At 41.7% G+C, this 17,616-nt stretch overlaps 1 protein-coding gene across 1 annotated transcript in view; it reads left to right on the plus strand.

Moving 5' to 3' along the window:
- OCA2 (OCA2 melanosomal transmembrane protein) overlaps positions 1-17,616 on the plus strand; it is a 440,201-nt gene that overhangs the window by 34,649 nt on the left and 387,936 nt on the right. Inside the window, exon 2 of the mRNA XM_072795366.1 lies at positions 1,666-1,954. Coding sequence (XP_072651467.1) covers positions 1,710-1,954 — 245 coding nt within the window. The 5' untranslated portion in view covers positions 1,666-1,709. The remainder of the gene's footprint in view (positions 1-1,665; positions 1,955-17,616) is intronic.

Raw genomic sequence — 17,616 nt, forward strand, 5'->3', positions numbered from 1 at the left:
TGGGTTATAGAGATAAGAGAGAGTGAGACCATAAGCTAGGACTCAGATTTTTAAAGAATGAAGAGATATGACTAGGAAGATAGTTGTATTAAGAGGTTGGCATGTTGTATGAAGCAGCTGGAGTACTTTAGGGAGGGAAGAAGATGGCAGTGGGGAATCAGGAGAATACCTTTCCAAACTCTCAGCAGAACTAATTACATAATTTGTGGAACCCTGTGAAAAATGAAACTGTGAGGCTCCTTGTTCAAAAAGCAGGAAAAAATGTTAATAATACTAAAACATAAAGCTTTTTTCCTTTTTTTTTTTTAATTTTTATTTATTTATGATAGTCACAGAGAGAGAGAGAGGCAGAGACATAGGCAGAGGGAGAAGCAGGCTCCATGCACCGGGAGCCCGACGTGGGATTCGATCCCGGGTCTCCAGGATCGCGCCCTGGGCCAAAGGCAGGTGCCAAACCGCTGCGCCACCCAGGGATCCCGCTTTTTTCCTTTCTTTCATAATCTTTCCTGAATTGTCACCATATTTTAAAAATTGCTACTTAATGTCATTATTCGAAGTCTAGAATAATAATAAGTTTAGATTTGTAAGGAAAAATTACAAATCTAAATTATTAGCATGAATGTCATCATTCATCTTTATTGTGAAGCATCATTTTAAGTGCAGATATGAGAGCATTTAACTTGTAGGTGAAATCAGGAAAGTTGTACAATTTGAATTTTGCAGTTCTTACATGCATGTGGACAATGGAAACATTGCATGAAACTAACTTAAATGTGTTTACTGTACTTTTTGATACAGGCACATTCTACCAACACTCTGCCTTCTTCTCACTGATGAGTGAGTCATAAAGAGTGGTGGACCCATTCCACCTATAGTTATGTACATTGCTTTACAATGTTGAAAATCCTGCTCAACCAAAGCTCACAATAAGTGTTGGCTTCTTAGCAACTCTTGATATCAAACCATGCTGCTGCAAATCAAAGGTCATTGCTGAGGTCATGGGATGCTGGCAAATGTAAAAGATTTAAATGGTAATGGTTAAAAATATAATCCAAATAGTAGGACCTCATAACCTTTCATTTTTACTTTGAATTAGTTGAATTACTTTCAATGAGTAATTGTTTTCATTTTTATAATAGGTATTATTTTCCCATTACAAAAGTATTGATTTGCTGGATACGAAAACCATAAAACCATAGCGTAGAAGCAAAGGAGAAAGCTCCCATTACCCAGAGGTAGTCCTGTATTGGAGGCAGGGTCCTTTTGGTCTTCTGTTATATGCATATGCTATATATATATTTATTTCAAGAAAAATAGCTTATCAGTTTTTTCTGTATCCTTAATATTTCCTACTATCAATCAGTATCCCTTTAGAGCATTTTTAGTTGCATAGTATTACATACTATGCACATATTACAACTTGCTTTACTAACGCTCTCTTGTTGAATACTTAGGTCATGGCTAATGAAATATGCTAGTGTGAAATATGCTACAATGTTCATCCTTGGAAAGAGTGTACACTGTTTCCCTGTGCTATTAGAATTCTGAAGCACTGGGAGGGCCTCAGTATAACAGGCCAAAAAACAAGGGTAGAAAGAGACTGAATGGATTCCGTATGGATTCCCCAAGGCGCAAACAATATTCCCAGTTTGCTTTCATCAACAGTGCTTTCTTTCTGGCTGACCTCGTAAGAGGAGTGACAACGGAACATGCATCTAGAGAACAAAGGTCGGCTGACCTCTGGTGTGCTGGAGATGGAGCTACATCAGACATCTGCTCCCATGTGTGCTGGTTTAGGAAGATCAGAGCCAGCAGAATCAGCCACCAGCAAATGCGGGCTCCAGCCGAGAGTGAACAGGGCAGAGCCGTCAACCTCCTACCCCAGCAGGGCAGCTGGGCAGAGCCGCTGGGCTTCTGTGGACCGGGACTTTAATTCATTCCTCACAGAGCAGAGGTGAGTTTCTGATAGTTTTTTTTTTTTTAAAGATTTTATTTATTCATGAGAGACAGAGACAGAGACAGAGAGAGAGAGAGAGAGAGAGGCAGAGACATAGGCAGAGAGAGAAGCAGGCTCCATGCAGGGAGCCTGATGTGGGACTTGATCCTGGGACTCCAGGATTACACCCCAGGCTGCAGGCAGTGCTAAACTGCTGCACCACCCAGGCATCCCAGTTTCTGATAGTTTTATCCTGTAAATGTGGAATTCACAAATATGGGATTTTCCCATGAACATAGTACCCCTATGTTTTGTGCGAACATTTTCAGATATTATGGAAGAAATACAAGACTCTTTCTAGTAATTTCTTGACCTATTTTGAGTGAATGCTCTTTCTAAAATAGGGCTAAGAGAACTCCAAAAGATAATAAAAATAGAGTTTTTAGCATGAATTGGCATTTACTATATTATTTAAGGCACTAAAAATATTATGACTTAAAAAGCATATATATTTATATCTTAGCATGTGCTTTATTCTACAAATATGTTAAATGAAGCAGTTGAATATTGTTTTTCATGTTAGAAAAATCTAGATTTACATGAAAAGTACTTTTTGATAAACTTAAATATTTACCAAAATACAACTAATAAATAGATATAAAAGCATCCTGTTTAAGTGTCTGTTCATACCCATGTAGGGACATATTGGTTACCCTGCAGATGTGGGTATCCTTGTCCCCACAGGCAGTAAGTCCTGCTCTGGGCAGTTGCTCAGCCAGAACCTGACCCAAACGGTGCCAGTGTCGAATGTTTAAAAAGGCACAGCATCACAGAAATGCATACAAGTGTAGATCCCCACCACCTGCCATGATCCTCTCCCCTCCTCTTCTCTAGGGTAAGACCTATCCCAATTTACGGGTGGTCTCACCAGTGTTCAGGTTCATACTTCCGTTTGTTTATGTATCATTGAATAGTTTCTGCTCTTGTTTTGCAAATGGTTAAACATTGCTTTGCTTTTTTTGTCCATCTTTTTGAGATTCGTCAGTCTGGATGCCTGTAGTTCTTGTTAATTCATTTGGACTGCTCACATAAAATGTCAGTATATGAATGTACCACAGTTTACATATCTTCTCCTATAAGTAGCTATTCGGTGTCTCCCACACTCCTTAGGTTTTTGCTATTAAAAACTGCCTACAACACATTTTCTCCATAGGTTTTCTAGGGTGTAAGTTGGGGGATTCTCTAGAGTATCTCTCTTCTTGAGAACAAATGTTGGTTCCTAAAATGTACGCACCTTTGGATTTACTAGATGGTACCAGATTAATAATTGTATAAATTTACTCTCCCACATTCCCAGCATTTGGTGCTGGCGGACTTTAACATGAGAAGATGTGATACATGTGATATACTGTGTCATGGTTTGCAAGGAAATTTGCATTTCCTTGTCCAGGAAAGCAGACCTTTTTCTTACATGTTTATTAGACAGTTGGGTTTGTTTCTCATAATGTGCCACTCATACATTTTGGTCAACTTTCTAATGAGTTGTTTATATTTTTCTGTGTTTCGGTTTTTTAAAATAAAATTCTTATATTAACTCTCTTTGGTCCTGTGTTGCAGTGTCTTCTTCAAGCCAGATGATCATCTTTTCTCTTTATGATTTTTTAAAAAGATTTGTTTATTTATTTTAGAGAGAGAGAGAGAGAGAGCGAGAGCGTGGGTGGAAGGGGTAGAGGGAGGAGGAAAGAGAATTTGAAGCAGATTCCACATTGTGCATGGAGCCCAGTGCAGGGCTCAATCTCATGACTCTGAGATCATGACCTGAGTTGAAACCAAGAGTCAGATGCTCAACCGACTTTGTTTCCAGGTGCTCCTATTTATGTGTCTGTGTTTTTTTAAGTAAAGTATTTAATATGATTATATTTGTTAAGTCTTTCATGGTATTATGCTCTTTTGAGGGGTTAATATTTTTTTATTTTTTTATTTTTTTTTGGGGGGGTTAATATTTTTAAGTTCATATATTTTTAAGAACTCTCTTTCCTATCTGATTTAATAAATATTTTCTCCTGTTTTCTAAAAGTTGTAAACTTTTATAAGTCCTTTATACTTAGCTCCTTTACCTACTTGGAAGTTATTTTTAAGTCGCCCTTCCTTCCCCTCTCTCCCTTCCTCCTTCCTTCTTTACTGCTTAAAAAAAATACATACCAAAAAAAAGCCCAGTAAATTTTTAATAAAAATTTTGGGTCTGAAGTGCATGAATAATTAAGAGAGGGCACCCTTGGAAGGTGAAGGAGTACCTCCAGAATTTACATGTGGAATTGGCTTAAGGCAGACTCTGTGGGGAAACTGGGACTGGGGACCTTCTCTGGAAGCTGTTACATCAGCTGTCTCTTGCCACAATAACGGTGCAGACCCCAAACATAAACTTCATGTGGGTGGTAGGGTGGTGGTTTAACCCCCTTCTGTCAGTGTAGGTGTGACTGCCAGCTGAATTAGAGGTCCCGTGGGTCCCCTGCCTCTCATTCTTCCAAAGGAATCATCATTCAGGAGTGGAAGCTGGTCATAAGCCTCTGCCACCTCACGTGGGCTAACATCTCATCAGCAGACTGAAGGTCAGAGATACATCTTGTGCTCTGAGGGTCACCAGATAGAATGTAGGTTGCAAATGTGAGTTTCAGATAAAAACGAACATTTTGGGGGAAGTTATTTTTTTAATTTAATTTAAATTATTTGCCAACATATAGTATAACACCCAGTGCTCATCCCGTCAAGTGCCCTCCTCAGTGCCCATCACCCAGTCACTCCATCCCCCCACCCGCCGACCTCCCCTTCCACAACCCTTTGTTTATTTCCCAGAGTTAGGAGTCTCTCATAGTTTGTCCCTACTTTTTCCCACTCAGTTCCTCTCCTTTCCCTTATAATCCCTCTCCCTATTTTTTATATTCCCCGAATGAATGAAACCATATAATGTTTGTCCTTCTCCGATGACTGACTTCACTCACCATAATACCCTCCAGTTTCATCCACGTTGAAGCAAATGGTGGGTACTTGACGTTTCTAATGGCTGAGTAACATCCCATTTTATATATAGACCACATCTTCTTTATCCATTTATCTTTCGATGGACAAGGAGGCTCCTTTCACAGTTTGGCTATTGTGGACATTGCTGCTATAAACATTGGGGTGCAGGTGTCTCGGGGTTTCACTGCATCTGTATGTTTGGGGTAAATCCCCAGCAGTGCAATTGCTGGGTCGTAGGGCAGGTCTGTTTTTAACTCTTTGAGAAACCTCCACACAGTTTTCCAGAGAGGCTGCACCAGTTCACGTTCCCACCAACAGTGCAGGAGGTTCCCCTTTCTCCACATCCTCTCCAACATTTGTTGTTTACAGTCTTGTTCATTTTCCCCATTCTTACTGGTGTGAGGTGGTATCTCATTGTGGTTTTGATTTGTATTTCCCTGATGGCAAGTGATGTGGAACATTTCCTCATGTGCTTGTTGGCCATGTCTATGTCTTCCTCTGTGAGATTTCTGTTCATGTCTTTTGCCCATTTCATGATTGGATTGTTTGTTTCTTTGCTGTTGAGTTTAATAAGTTCTTTATACATCTTGGATACTAGCCCTTTATCTAATAGGTCATTTGCAAATATCTTCCTCCATTCAGTAGGTTGTCTTTTAGTTTTGTTGACTGTTTCTTTTGCTGTGCAGAAGCTTCTTATCTCGATGAAGTCCCAATATTTCATTTTTGCTTTTGTTTCCCTTGCCTTCATAGATGTATCTTGCAAGAAGTTGCTGTCCCCACATTCAAAAAGGCTGTTGCCTGTGTTCCCCTCTGGGATTTTGATGGATTCTTGTCTCACATTTAGATCTTTCATCCATTTTGAGTTTATCTTTATGTCTGGTGTAAGAGAGTGGTCCAGTTTCATTCTTCTGCACATGCCTCTCCAATTTTCCCAGCACCATTTATGAAGAGACTGTCATTTTTCCAGTGGATAGTCTTTCCTCCTTTGTCAAATATTAGTTGACCATAGAGTTGAGGGGCCATTTCTGGGTTCTCTATTCTGTTCCATTGATCTATGTGTCTGTTTTTGTGCCAGTACCACACTGTCTTGATGACCACAGCTTTGTAGTACAACCTGAAATCCTGTGTTGTGATGGCCCCAGATATGGTTTTCTTTTTTAAAATTCCCCTGGCTATTCGGGGTCTTTTCTGATTCCACACAAATCTTAAAATAATTTGTTCTAACTCTCTGAAGAAAGTCCATGGTATTTTGATAGGGATTGCATTAAATGTGTAAATTGCCCTGGGTAACATTGACATTTTCATAATATTAATTCTGCCAATCCATGAGCATGGAATATTTTTCCATCTCTTTGTGTCTTCCTCAATGTCTTTCAGAAGTGTTCTGTAGTCTTTAGGGTATAGATCCTTTACCTCTTTGGTTAGGTTTATTCCTAGGTATCTTATGCTTTTGGGTGCAATTGTAAATGGGATTGACTCCTTAATTTCTCTTGCTTCAGTCTCATTGTTAGTGTATAGAAATGCCACTGATTTCTGGGCATTGATTTTATATCCTGCCACACTGCCAAATTGCAGTATGAGTTCTAGCAATCTTGGGGTGGAGTCTTTGGGTTTTCTCTGTACAGTATCATGTCATCTGCAAAGAGGGAGAGTTTGACTTCTTCTTTGCCAGTTTGAATGCCTTTTATTTCTTTTTTTCTGAGTCTAGGACTTCTAGTACTATTTTGAATAGCAGTGGTGAGAGTGGACATCCCTGTCTTGTTCTTGATCTTAGGGGAAAGGCTCTCAGTTCTTCCCCATTGAGAATGATATTTGCTGTGGGCTTTTCATAAATGACTTTTAAGATACTGAGGCATGTTCCCTGTACCCCTACACTTTGAAGAGTTTTAATGTTGAATGGATGTTGTAATTTGTAAAATACTTTCTCTGCATCTATTGAGAGGATCACATGGTTCTTGTTTTTTCTCTTATTGATGTGATTTATCAGGTTGATTGTTTTACGAGTGTTGAACCAGCCCTGCATCCCGGGGATTAATTCCACTTGGTCACGGTGAATAATCCTCTTGATGTACTGTTGGATCCTATTGACTAGTATCTTGTTGAGAATTTTTACATTGGTGTTGATCAGGGATATTGGTCTATAATTCTCCTTTTTGGTGGGGTTTTTGGTTTTGGAATTAAGGTGAGGCCAGCAGGCCTCATAGAACGAGTTTGGAAGCATTCCATTCCTTTCTATCCTTTGGAATAGCTTTAGTAGAATAGGTATGGTTTCTTCTTTAAACGTTTGCTAGAATTCCCCTGGGAAGCCATCTGGCCCTGGACTTTTGTGTCTTGGGAGGTGTTTGTTGACTGCTTCAATTTCCTCGCTGGTTATTGGCCTGTTCAGGTTTTCTATTTCTTCCTGTTCCAGTTTTGGTAGTTTGTGGTTTTTCCAGAGATTCATCCATTTCTTCCTGATTGCCTAATTGTTGGCATATAGCTGCTCATAATATGCTTTTAAAATCATTTGTGTTTCCTTGGTATTGGTTGTGATCTCTCCTTTTTCATTCATGGTTTTATTAATTTGAGTCTTTTCTCTTTTGTTTTTAATGAGGCTGGCTAATGGTTTATCTATCTTACTAATTCTTTCAAAGAACCAACTCTTGATTTTGTTCATCTCTTCTACAATTCTTCTGGCCTCTATTCATTGAATTCTGCTATAGTCTTTATTATATCTTTTCTATGTGGGTTAGGCTTTATTTGCCGTTCTTTCTCCAGTTCCTTTAGGTGCAAGGTTAGCTTGTGTATTTGAGTTTTTTTTCCATTTTTTTTTGCGGAAGCCTTGTATTTGATTTCCCTCTTAAGATCACCTTTCCTTTATCCCAAAGATTTTGAATGGTTGTGTTTTCATTTTCATTATTTCCATGAATCTTTTTAATTATGCTCTACTTTCCTGGTTGAGCCTTTCATTTTTCAGCAGGATGCTCTTTAACCTCCATGTGTTTGAGTTTCTTTCACATTTATTCTTGTGATTGAGTTCTAGTTTCAGAGCATTGTGGTCTGAAATATGCAGGAGACAATCCCAATCTTTGGTATTGATTGCGACCTGATTTGTGACCCTGTATGTGGTCTATTCTAGAGAAACTTCCATGTACACTTGACAAGAATGTGTATTCATTTGCATTCAGATAGAATGTTCTGTATATATCTGTGAAATTTGTTTGGTCCAGTGTATCATCCAAGGGCCTTGTTCTTTGGTCATGTTCTGCTTATAGCTGTCATTTGCAGAAAGTGCCATGTTGAAGTCTCCTACTATTAGTGTATTATTATCTAAGTATGTCTTTACTTTGGTTATTAAATTGATTGATATACTTGGCAGCTCCCACATTAGGGGAATAAATACTGTGTTTGTTAGATCTTCTTGTTGGATAGGCCCTTTAAGGATTATATAGTGTCCCTCTTCATCTCTTGCTACAGTCTTTGGTATAAACTTTAATTTGTCTGATATGAGGATTGCTACCCCAGCTTTCTTTTGAGGACCATTTGAATGGTAAATGGTTCTCCACCCCTTCATTTTCAGGCTGGAGGTGTCCTTAGGTCTAAAATGAGTCTCCTTGTAATAAATAAATAAATAAATAAATAAATAAATAAATAAATAAATAAAATGAGTCTCTTGTAGATGGCATATACATGAGTCTTGCTTTTTTATCCAGTCCAATACCCTGCATCTTTTGATGGGATCATTTAGCCCATTCACATTCAGAGTAACTATTGCAAGAAATGAATTTAATTACCTATACGCTTCCTGTTTTTGTGGATTGTTTCTTGGGGCTCCCTCTTTCTTTTACAGAGTCCCCTTAATATATCTTGCAGAGCTGGTTTGGTGGTCACATATTCTTTGAGTTTCTGCCTATCTTGGAAGCTCTTTATCTCTCATATTCTGAATGAGAGCCTTGCTGGATAGAGTATTCTTGGCTACATGTTCTTCTCATTTAGGACCTGAATATATCCTGCCAGCCCTTTCTGGCCTGCCAGGTCTCTGTGGAGAGGTCTGCTGTTAATCTAATATTTCTCCCCATATAACTTTGGATCTCTTGTGTCTTGCTGCTTTAAGGATCTTCTCTTTATCTTTGTAATTTGCAAGTTCCACTATTAAATGTCGAGGTGTTGAATGGTTTTTATTGATTTTAGCTGGGGATCTCTCTATCTCTTAGATCTGAATGCCTGTTTCCTTCTCCAGATTATGGGAAGTTCTCAGCTATGATTTGTTCCAATATACTTTGTGGTCCTCTCTCTCTCTTATCCTCTTCTGGAATCCCAAGTAGACATTTATTTTTCCTTTCAAGCTATCATTTATTTATTTCTCTAAGCTTTTCCTTGTGGTCTCTTAATTGTTTTTCTCTTTTTTCCTCTGCTTCCTTTCTTTTCCTCAACTTTCCTTCTATGTCATTCACTCTCTCTTCCATCTCATTAACCCTAGCGGTTAGAGCATCCAGTTTGGATTGCATCTTAAATGTTTTTAATTTTATCCTTATTAGATCTCAATTCTGTAGTAATGAAGTCTCTAGAGTCCTTTATGCTTTTTTTCCAGAACCACCAGTAACTTTATAATTGTACTTCTGAATTGAATTTCTGACATGTAATTGTAGAAATATGAAAGTCAAAAATGAAAAAAATGTAAAAACAAAGAGTTGGTAAAGTATTGTAGTTAAGCTGGGAAAAGAGAAGAAATATTGGAGAATTTTAACCTGATATAAAAACAAGTCGTAATGAAAAATAGGGGAGGGGGACCCTCTAGTTCTATTTTCCCTCAGTCCTGGAGCTTTCCAGCGCTGCTTGTCCAATAAACTTGCTCTTCCCCTGTTCTTCCAATTGGTCTTCTGGGGGAGGGGCCTGCTGTGCTGACTCTCAGGTGTCTGTGCCTGGGGGAGATGCCCTGCCCCTTGCTGGGTGCTGGGCTTAGTGTGAGCTGTTTATCCTACGAGGTCTCTGTTCCCTAGAGGCCCTGCATCTGCCAGGTGCAAGGTGAAATGAAGAGAGAAAAATTTGTCGGCAGCCAGATTTCCAACCCTGGAGTCAGCTCCCCGTGAGAACTAACCTCAGTCTCACAGTCTGCGCTGGCTTAGATGCTCCTGGGGCCGCACGGGAGCGCTGATCTGCACAGCTTGGGGGCACCCAGTGGCAGGAGAGTTCTTGCTGTCCCCTGCCCTCCCCACTTCCACCTGTCCTGGGGGAAATGGAGAATAGATGGCTGTCTGTTTTGGTGCCTTTGGATCCAGGGCCCTGGATGCCACTGGACCTGCACTTCTGGGGACCACCTCTTCCAAAGCTGCATCTGTCTATTGCTAGAGTCTAGGGTGAAGGATCACCAGGGCCAGCCTGAGTTACTAGTGGGCTTCTCCCAAATGCCCCGAGGGCTGTGGCGCACCTGCCCTTACAGATATGGGACTGTGGTTTGTGGTGAGGTTTGTCCTGGGCGCCCCTCCTCTTATAGTGTCTCCAGGGATCTTCATGCATCACTGCCTCTCTTGCAATTCTGCCCGATTTCCCTGCTAAGCACTTTTAAGTCAGGGAAAGCTCAGGCTTGGATTTTTAAAGTTCTCACTTCTCCAGGGCTGGGCTTTTGTGCCTTGGAGGCTTTCACCCACTCCACTTTAGCCCTGCTAGTTGTGGTTCCCCTCCCCTACTTTATTTCTTTATTTTTTCCATCTTCCTATTTTGTTAGAAGCAAAAACTTTTCTCTCTGTAGTGTTCCAGCTGTTCTCTTTTTACCTCAGGTCGAATTTGTAGGAGTTCAGGATGTTTTGAAAGTTATCTAGGTAAGTGTGTGGGGCCAGGTGAGTTGAGGACCCCTACGCCTCCACTATCTTGTTAGTTTCCCTCCTAAATTGAATCTTTAAAAAAGACTCTTTCCCAAACTTAATTGCCTTGACTTATTTCTTGATAAGTAATTGACCATAAATGTAAGCAGTTATTTCTGTACTCTCAGTTCTGTTCTGTTGTTCTACATATCTGCATTTATGTCAGTATTACACTGTCTTGATCACTGTAGCTTTGTAGTATGGTTTTAAAACGACCAACCAAGGAGGGGCAAGATGGCAGAAGAGTAGGGTCCCCAAATCACCTGTCCCCACCAAATTACCTAGATAACCTTCAAATCATCCTGAAAATCTACGAATTCAGCCTGAGATTTAAAGAGAGAACAGCTGAAACGCTACAGTGAGAAGAGTTCGTGCTTCTATCAAGGTAGGAAGACGGGGGAAAAAGAAATAAAGAAATAAAAGGCATCCAAGGGGGAGGGGCCAGGCAAGGAGCCGGGCTAAGACCGGGGCGAGTGTCCCCAGGACAGGAGAGCCCCGTCCAGGACAAGCAGGAGCTGCACCAATCTTCCCGGGCGGAAAGGGGCTCGCAGGGAGTTGGAGCAGGAAGCCAGGAGGGCGGGGATGCCCTCAGGCTCCCTGGGACACTAACAGACACCTGCGCTCCCAGCAGAGTGCGCCGAGCTCCCTAAAGGGCTGCAGCGCACACTGCGGGACCCGGGAGCAGCTTGGAGGGGATCGGGCGGCGGCTCCGCAGAGGGGGCTGCAGGGCCAGGAGCGCGAATCCAACACAGGCCGGGAGCACAGGGAGCTGGGACACAGCCCAGGATCCGGCCTCCCCCCGGGCCAGGCAGAGGCCGGGAGGGCCAAGGACAGCAAGGACACTCCTGTCCCCAGCTGAGCAGATCAGCGGCCCCACTCGGGAGCATCCAGGCCCTGTAGGCGGAGAGCTCCATAGTTACTGCCGGGGCTGAATCCAGGGCTCCAGAACTGCCGCAGCCACTGGGGTTGTTCCTCCAGGGGCCTCACGGAGTAAACAACCCCCACTGAGCCCTGCACCAGGCAGGGGGCAGAGCAGCTCCCCCAAGTGCTAACACCTGAAAATCAGCACAACAGGCCCCTCCCGCAGAAGACCAGCTAGACAGAGAAGTTCCAGGGGAAGTCAAGGGACTTAAAGTATACAGAATCAGAAGATACTCCCCCGTGTTTTTTTTTCTTTTTGATTTCTGATTGCTTCCCCCACCCTTTTCCCCCTTTCTTTCTTTTTCTTTCTCTTTTTCTTCTCTTTTTTCCTTTTTTTCTTCCTTTTTTCTTTTTCTCTTTTCTTTCCTTCTTTCTCTCTCTTTTTCTCCTTTTCCCAATACAACTTGTTTTTGGCCACTCTACACTGAGCAAAATGACTAGAAGGAAAACCTCACCTCAAAAGAAAGAATCAGAAACAGTCCTCTCTCCCACAGAGTTACAAAATCTGGATTACAATTCAATGTCAGAAAGCCAATTCAGAAGCACTATTATACAGCTACTGGTGGCTCTAGAAAAAAAGCATAAAGGACTAAGAGACTTCATGACTGCAGAATTTAGATCCAATCAGGCTGAAATTAAAAATCAATTCAATGAGATGCAATCCAAACTAGAAGTCCTAATGACGAGGGTTAACGAGGTGGAAGAACGAGTGAATGACATAGAAGACAAGTTGATGGCAAAGAGGGAAACTGAGGAAAAAAGAGACAGACAATTAAAAGACCATGAAGACAGATTAAGGGAAATAAACGACAGCCTGAGGAAGAAAAACCTACGTTTAATTGGGGTTCCTGAGGGTGCCGAAAGGGCCAGAGGGCCAGAAGATGTATTTGAACAAATCATAGCTGAAAACTTTCCTAATCTGGGAAGGGAAACAGGCATTCAGATCCAGGAAATAGAGAGATCCCCCCCTAAAATCAATAAAAAGCGTTCAACGTCTTGACATATAATAGTGAAGCTTGCAAATTCCAAAGATAAAGAGAAGATCCTTAAAGCAGCAAGAGACAAGAAATCCCTGACTTTTATGGAGAGGAATATTAGGGTAACAGCAGACCTCTCCACAGAGACCTGGCAGGCCAGAAAGGGCAGGCAGGATATATTCAGGGTCCTAAATGAGAAGAACATGCAACCAAGAATACTTTATCCAGCAAGGCTCTCATTCAAAAAGGAAGGAGAGATAAAGAGCTTCCAAGACAGGCAGCAACTAAAAGAATATGTGACTTCCAAACCAGCTCTGCAAGAAATTTTAAGGGGGACTCTTAAAATTCCCCTTTAAGAAGAAGTTCACTGGAACAATCCACAAAAACAAGGACTGAATAGATATCATGATGATACTAAACTCATATCTGTCAATAGTAACTCTGAACGTGAATGAGCTTAATGACCCCATCAAAAGGCGCAGGGTTTCAGACTGGATAAAAAAGCAGGACCCATCTATTTGCTGTCTACAAGAGACTCATTTTAGACAGAAGGACACCTACAGCCTGAAAATAAAAGGTTGGAGAACCATTTACCATTCCAATGGTCCTCAAAAGAAAGCAGGGGTAGCCATCCTTATATCAGATAAACTAAAATTTACCCCGAAGACTGTAGTGAGAGATGAAGAGGGACACTATCTCATACTTAAAGGATCTATTCAACAAGAGGACTTAACAATCCTCAATATATATGCCCCGAATGTGGGAGCTGCCAAATATTTAAACCAATTAATAGCCAAAGTGAAGAAATACTTAGATAATAATACACTTATACTTGGTGACTTCAATCTAGCTCTTTCTATACTCGATAGGTCTTCTAAGCACAACATCTCCAAAGAAACGAGAGCTTTAAATGATACACTGGACCAGATGGATTTCACAGATATCTACAGAACTTTACATCCACACTCAACTGAATACACATTCTTCTCAAGTGCACATGGAACTTTCTCCAGAATATATCACATACTGGGTACAAATCGGGTCTGAACCGACCCCAAAAGATTGGGATCGTCCCCTGCGTATTCTCAGACCATAATGCCTTGAAATTAGAACTAAATCACAACAAGAAGTTTGGAAGGACCTCAAACACATGGAGGTTAAGGACCATCCTGCTAAAAGATGAAAGGGTCAACCAGGAAATTAAGGAAGAATTAAAAAGATTCATGGAAACTAATGAGAATGAAGATACAACCATTCAAAATCTTTGGGAGGCAGCAAAAGCAGTCCTAAGGGGGAAATACATCGCAATACAAGCATCCATTCAAAAACTGGAAAGAACTCAAATACAAAAGCTAACCTTACACATAAAGGAGCTAGAGAAAAAACAGCAGATGGACCCTACACCCAGCAGAAGAAGAGAGTTAATTAGAATTCGAGCAGAACTTAACGAAATCAAGACCAGAAGAACTGTGGAACAGATCAACAGAACCAGGAGTCGGTTCTTTGAAAGAATTAATAAGATAGATAAACCATTAGCCAACCTTATTAAAAAGAAGAGAGAGAAGACTCAAATTAATAAAATCATGAATGAGAAAGGAGAGATCACTACCAACACCAAGGAAATACAAACGATTTTAAAAACATATTATGAACAGCTATACGCCAATAAATTAGGCAATCTAGAAGAAATGGACGCATTCCTGGAAAGCCACAAACTACCAAAACTGGAACAAGAAGAAATAGAAAACCTGAACAGGCCAATAACCAGGGAGGAAATTGAAGCAGTCATCAAAAACCTCCCAAGACACAAGAGTCCAGGGCCAGATGGCTTCCCAGGGGAATTCTAGCAAACGTTTAAAGAAGAAATCATACCTATTCTACTAAAGCTGTTTGGAAAGATAGAAAGAGATGGAGTACTTCCAAATTCGTTCTATGAGGCCAGCATCACCTTAATTCCAAAACCAGACAAAGACCCCACCAAAAAGGAGAATTACAGACCAATATCCCTGATGAACATGGATGCAAAAATTCTCAACAAGATACTAGCCAATAGGATCCAACAGCACATTAAGAAAATTATTCACCATGACCAAGTAGGATTTATCCCCGGGACACAAGGCTGGTTCAACACTCGTAAAACAATCAATGTGATTCATCATATCAGCAAGAGAAAAACCAAGAACCATATGATCTTCTCATTAGATGCAGAGAAAGCATTTGACAAAATACAGCATCCATTTCTGATCAAAACTCTTCAGAGTGTAGGGATAGAGGGAACTTTCCTCGACATCTTAAAAGCCATCTATTTATAGATTTGTGTCTTAAGGCCCATCCTGGGAATGTCAATTAGATTTACCTGGGGAGGGGTCATTTTTTTCAATCTACTTTCCTCTCTGACTTGACTTCTGAGTGTCTCAAGAAAAAAATCCCTCTCCTCTCTTGAGATAAAGGTTTTCTTTCTTATCTGTGCTTTTGTAGCAATGGCCATTTATATCCTCTGTCTTGTTCTCAGGTCCCTTATACCCCAGGGAAAGTTTCCTCTCTCTCAGAGTAGGGAACATGATTCATGTCTGCCCTTCTACTCACCTGGCATAGTAAATGCTTGATAAATATTTGAATGGAAGAGATGTGTATGTGTATTTCTGAGCCAGTTATTTTGGGGAGTGGAGTATAACAAGACCATTTCTAGTCAGGGAGCAAGTATTCTGAAAGTGCAGGAAGTGTTATCCATGGGGTCCTTGTATGTGCCGAAAGCAGACTGCAGTGGTGATGGTAGTTGGGTAGCAACTGGGTGTCTTGAGGGCTCCACATCGGGGCCTGGAGCCAGGGTAGACACCGATGGATTGAAGAGCCTCCAGATAGCAGAGCTTTATTGCCATAGTTCAGCATGACTGTGATTCATGAGACCTTCACTGCCTTGCTAGCCTTCTGAGGTGATCTCAGTCTTACCCTCTGTTTAGGTCAGCTTGAGATGCTATAGCAAAATTCCACAGACTGGGTGGCCCAAACAACAGACATTCATTTCTCACAGTTCTGGAGGCTGGAAGTCTGAGATCATGGTTCTCTGTAGGCTACCGGCTGCTCCAGCCCCCAGGAAAAGGTTTTCCCTTCTGGTCTTTCACTCAGGGAGGAAGGGCTTGGATTGTGTTCACCCTCAGCCTCACCTAGGTGAAGTAGGGCATGAGGTAGAGCCAAGAACTGGGATGGGGGAGAGGTGCTCCCCAGCATCATGGGACAGACAGCCAAGCTGGGGCAGCCATATTTCCTCTGTCCTATCCTCCACTTATTTTGAGATTGGAGCAGGCAGTCTGCAGGTTTCTGCAGAACTTGGGCATGTTCAGTAAGTGGAGAGTACCTTGAAGGGCTCCTTCAGTCCTGCAACCCTTCTGGGGACAGCATCAGGTGATGCAGGCAAGCTGAGCATTAGTGGTTGGTGATCTGGTAGTGTCCTCTCTCCAGTTGTCCACCTGAAGGCCACTGTCCTCCTGACTCTGCTGAGAGTTTATATTGGGTGCTGATAGGATGCATGCTTTGTTTGTGGTGGAAGTTAATCCTCCTCTTAGGAAAATGTCATATTAGGTTACAGTCTCATTAGCCAGGGGTCGACTCACTTTCCACCAAGCATGACCCAGGTGTATAAGTCTGTGGAGGGACATGAGCTTCAGTAGAGCCCCAGTGATAACAGTGCTCACTGGTCAGGTGCCCCTGATGTTCTACCCATCCTTAGGCCATCCCAGCAGTCCTGGGATGAGAGGCGATGCCAGTGTTACACTGGCAGCCTGTGTGCCATGGATTAGTGGCCACTGGTGGCCATTGACAAGATGTAGGCAGGAATCTGCCCTGAAGGTCAGCACATGTCCTTAGCCACTGCCACGACGGGTTGGGTCAATCAAAATAGGTGTGGGAGGTACTATAGGCATCAGAATTCACAGTGGGGCATGTTCCCTTCCTGACCCCTCAACCCACAGGAACCACTGCAGTCACCTTTAGAGGGCCACCATATATATATGGGGATGCCTACATATACACACATGTATACACACACATACACACTCACTTGCATGCATTCATATACAGACACGTATTTATACATGTATACATATGTACATTTTATACCTGTAGATATATACATACAAACATGCACATAGTTATACATTTACACATATACTTGCATACACATGCATGTGTGCGCACACATTCACATATGCACATATTTATACACATACACATACATTACTCACATATATACATATTTATATGCAGTATATACATGCATACTTATGTATAATAGACATGTATATACAAATGCTTACATACATACACACATATACATACACACTTATTTATATATACCTCACATGAGCTCAGTTGTTTCTAGTAGTCTGAACAGTTGTGAGTTTAGAAGAGGGTGGACCAGGAATGGTCTGCTTCTCTGAGGGGTGGTTGAGAGCAGACCTCAGTGCCCTGCAACCTGGACTCAAACCCAGGGATGTTACTTATACCACGTCTCAGTGTCCTCCCCCTTATTTTAAGGTGGATGTACCAGTAATCCCTGCCTGGTGGTTACTGTGAGCATTGTGAGACATAAGCAAAGTGCTCAGGTTGGACCTGGCTGGTTGTAAGAGCTCTGAATATGATCTTGACCTGGGGTGGACCCTCCCTTTTTAGGAGGAACCTCATGGGCTGCAGGTGGTGTGTTTGGACTCTGGAGACCTTACAGCAAGAGTCCTGACTTATTTCAAGACATTGAAGGGAGGTAGCTATGGCGGCTCTGAGGAGAGCAACTGTGCCCAGCACAGTGATCACCTTCTGGGCAGTGTGAAGATACCATGTGAGAAACAACTAGAAATAGCCAGGGTACTTTAAGGGGTCTAATTTCTGGTACTCAGGCTGGGAGAGGGTTGTGTCACACTACTTTGAGAGA

Source organism: Canis lupus, chromosome 2, assembly GCF_048164855.1.
Source record: "Canis lupus baileyi chromosome 2, mCanLup2.hap1, whole genome shotgun sequence".
NCBI lineage: Eukaryota > Metazoa > Chordata > Mammalia > Carnivora > Canidae > Canis > Canis lupus.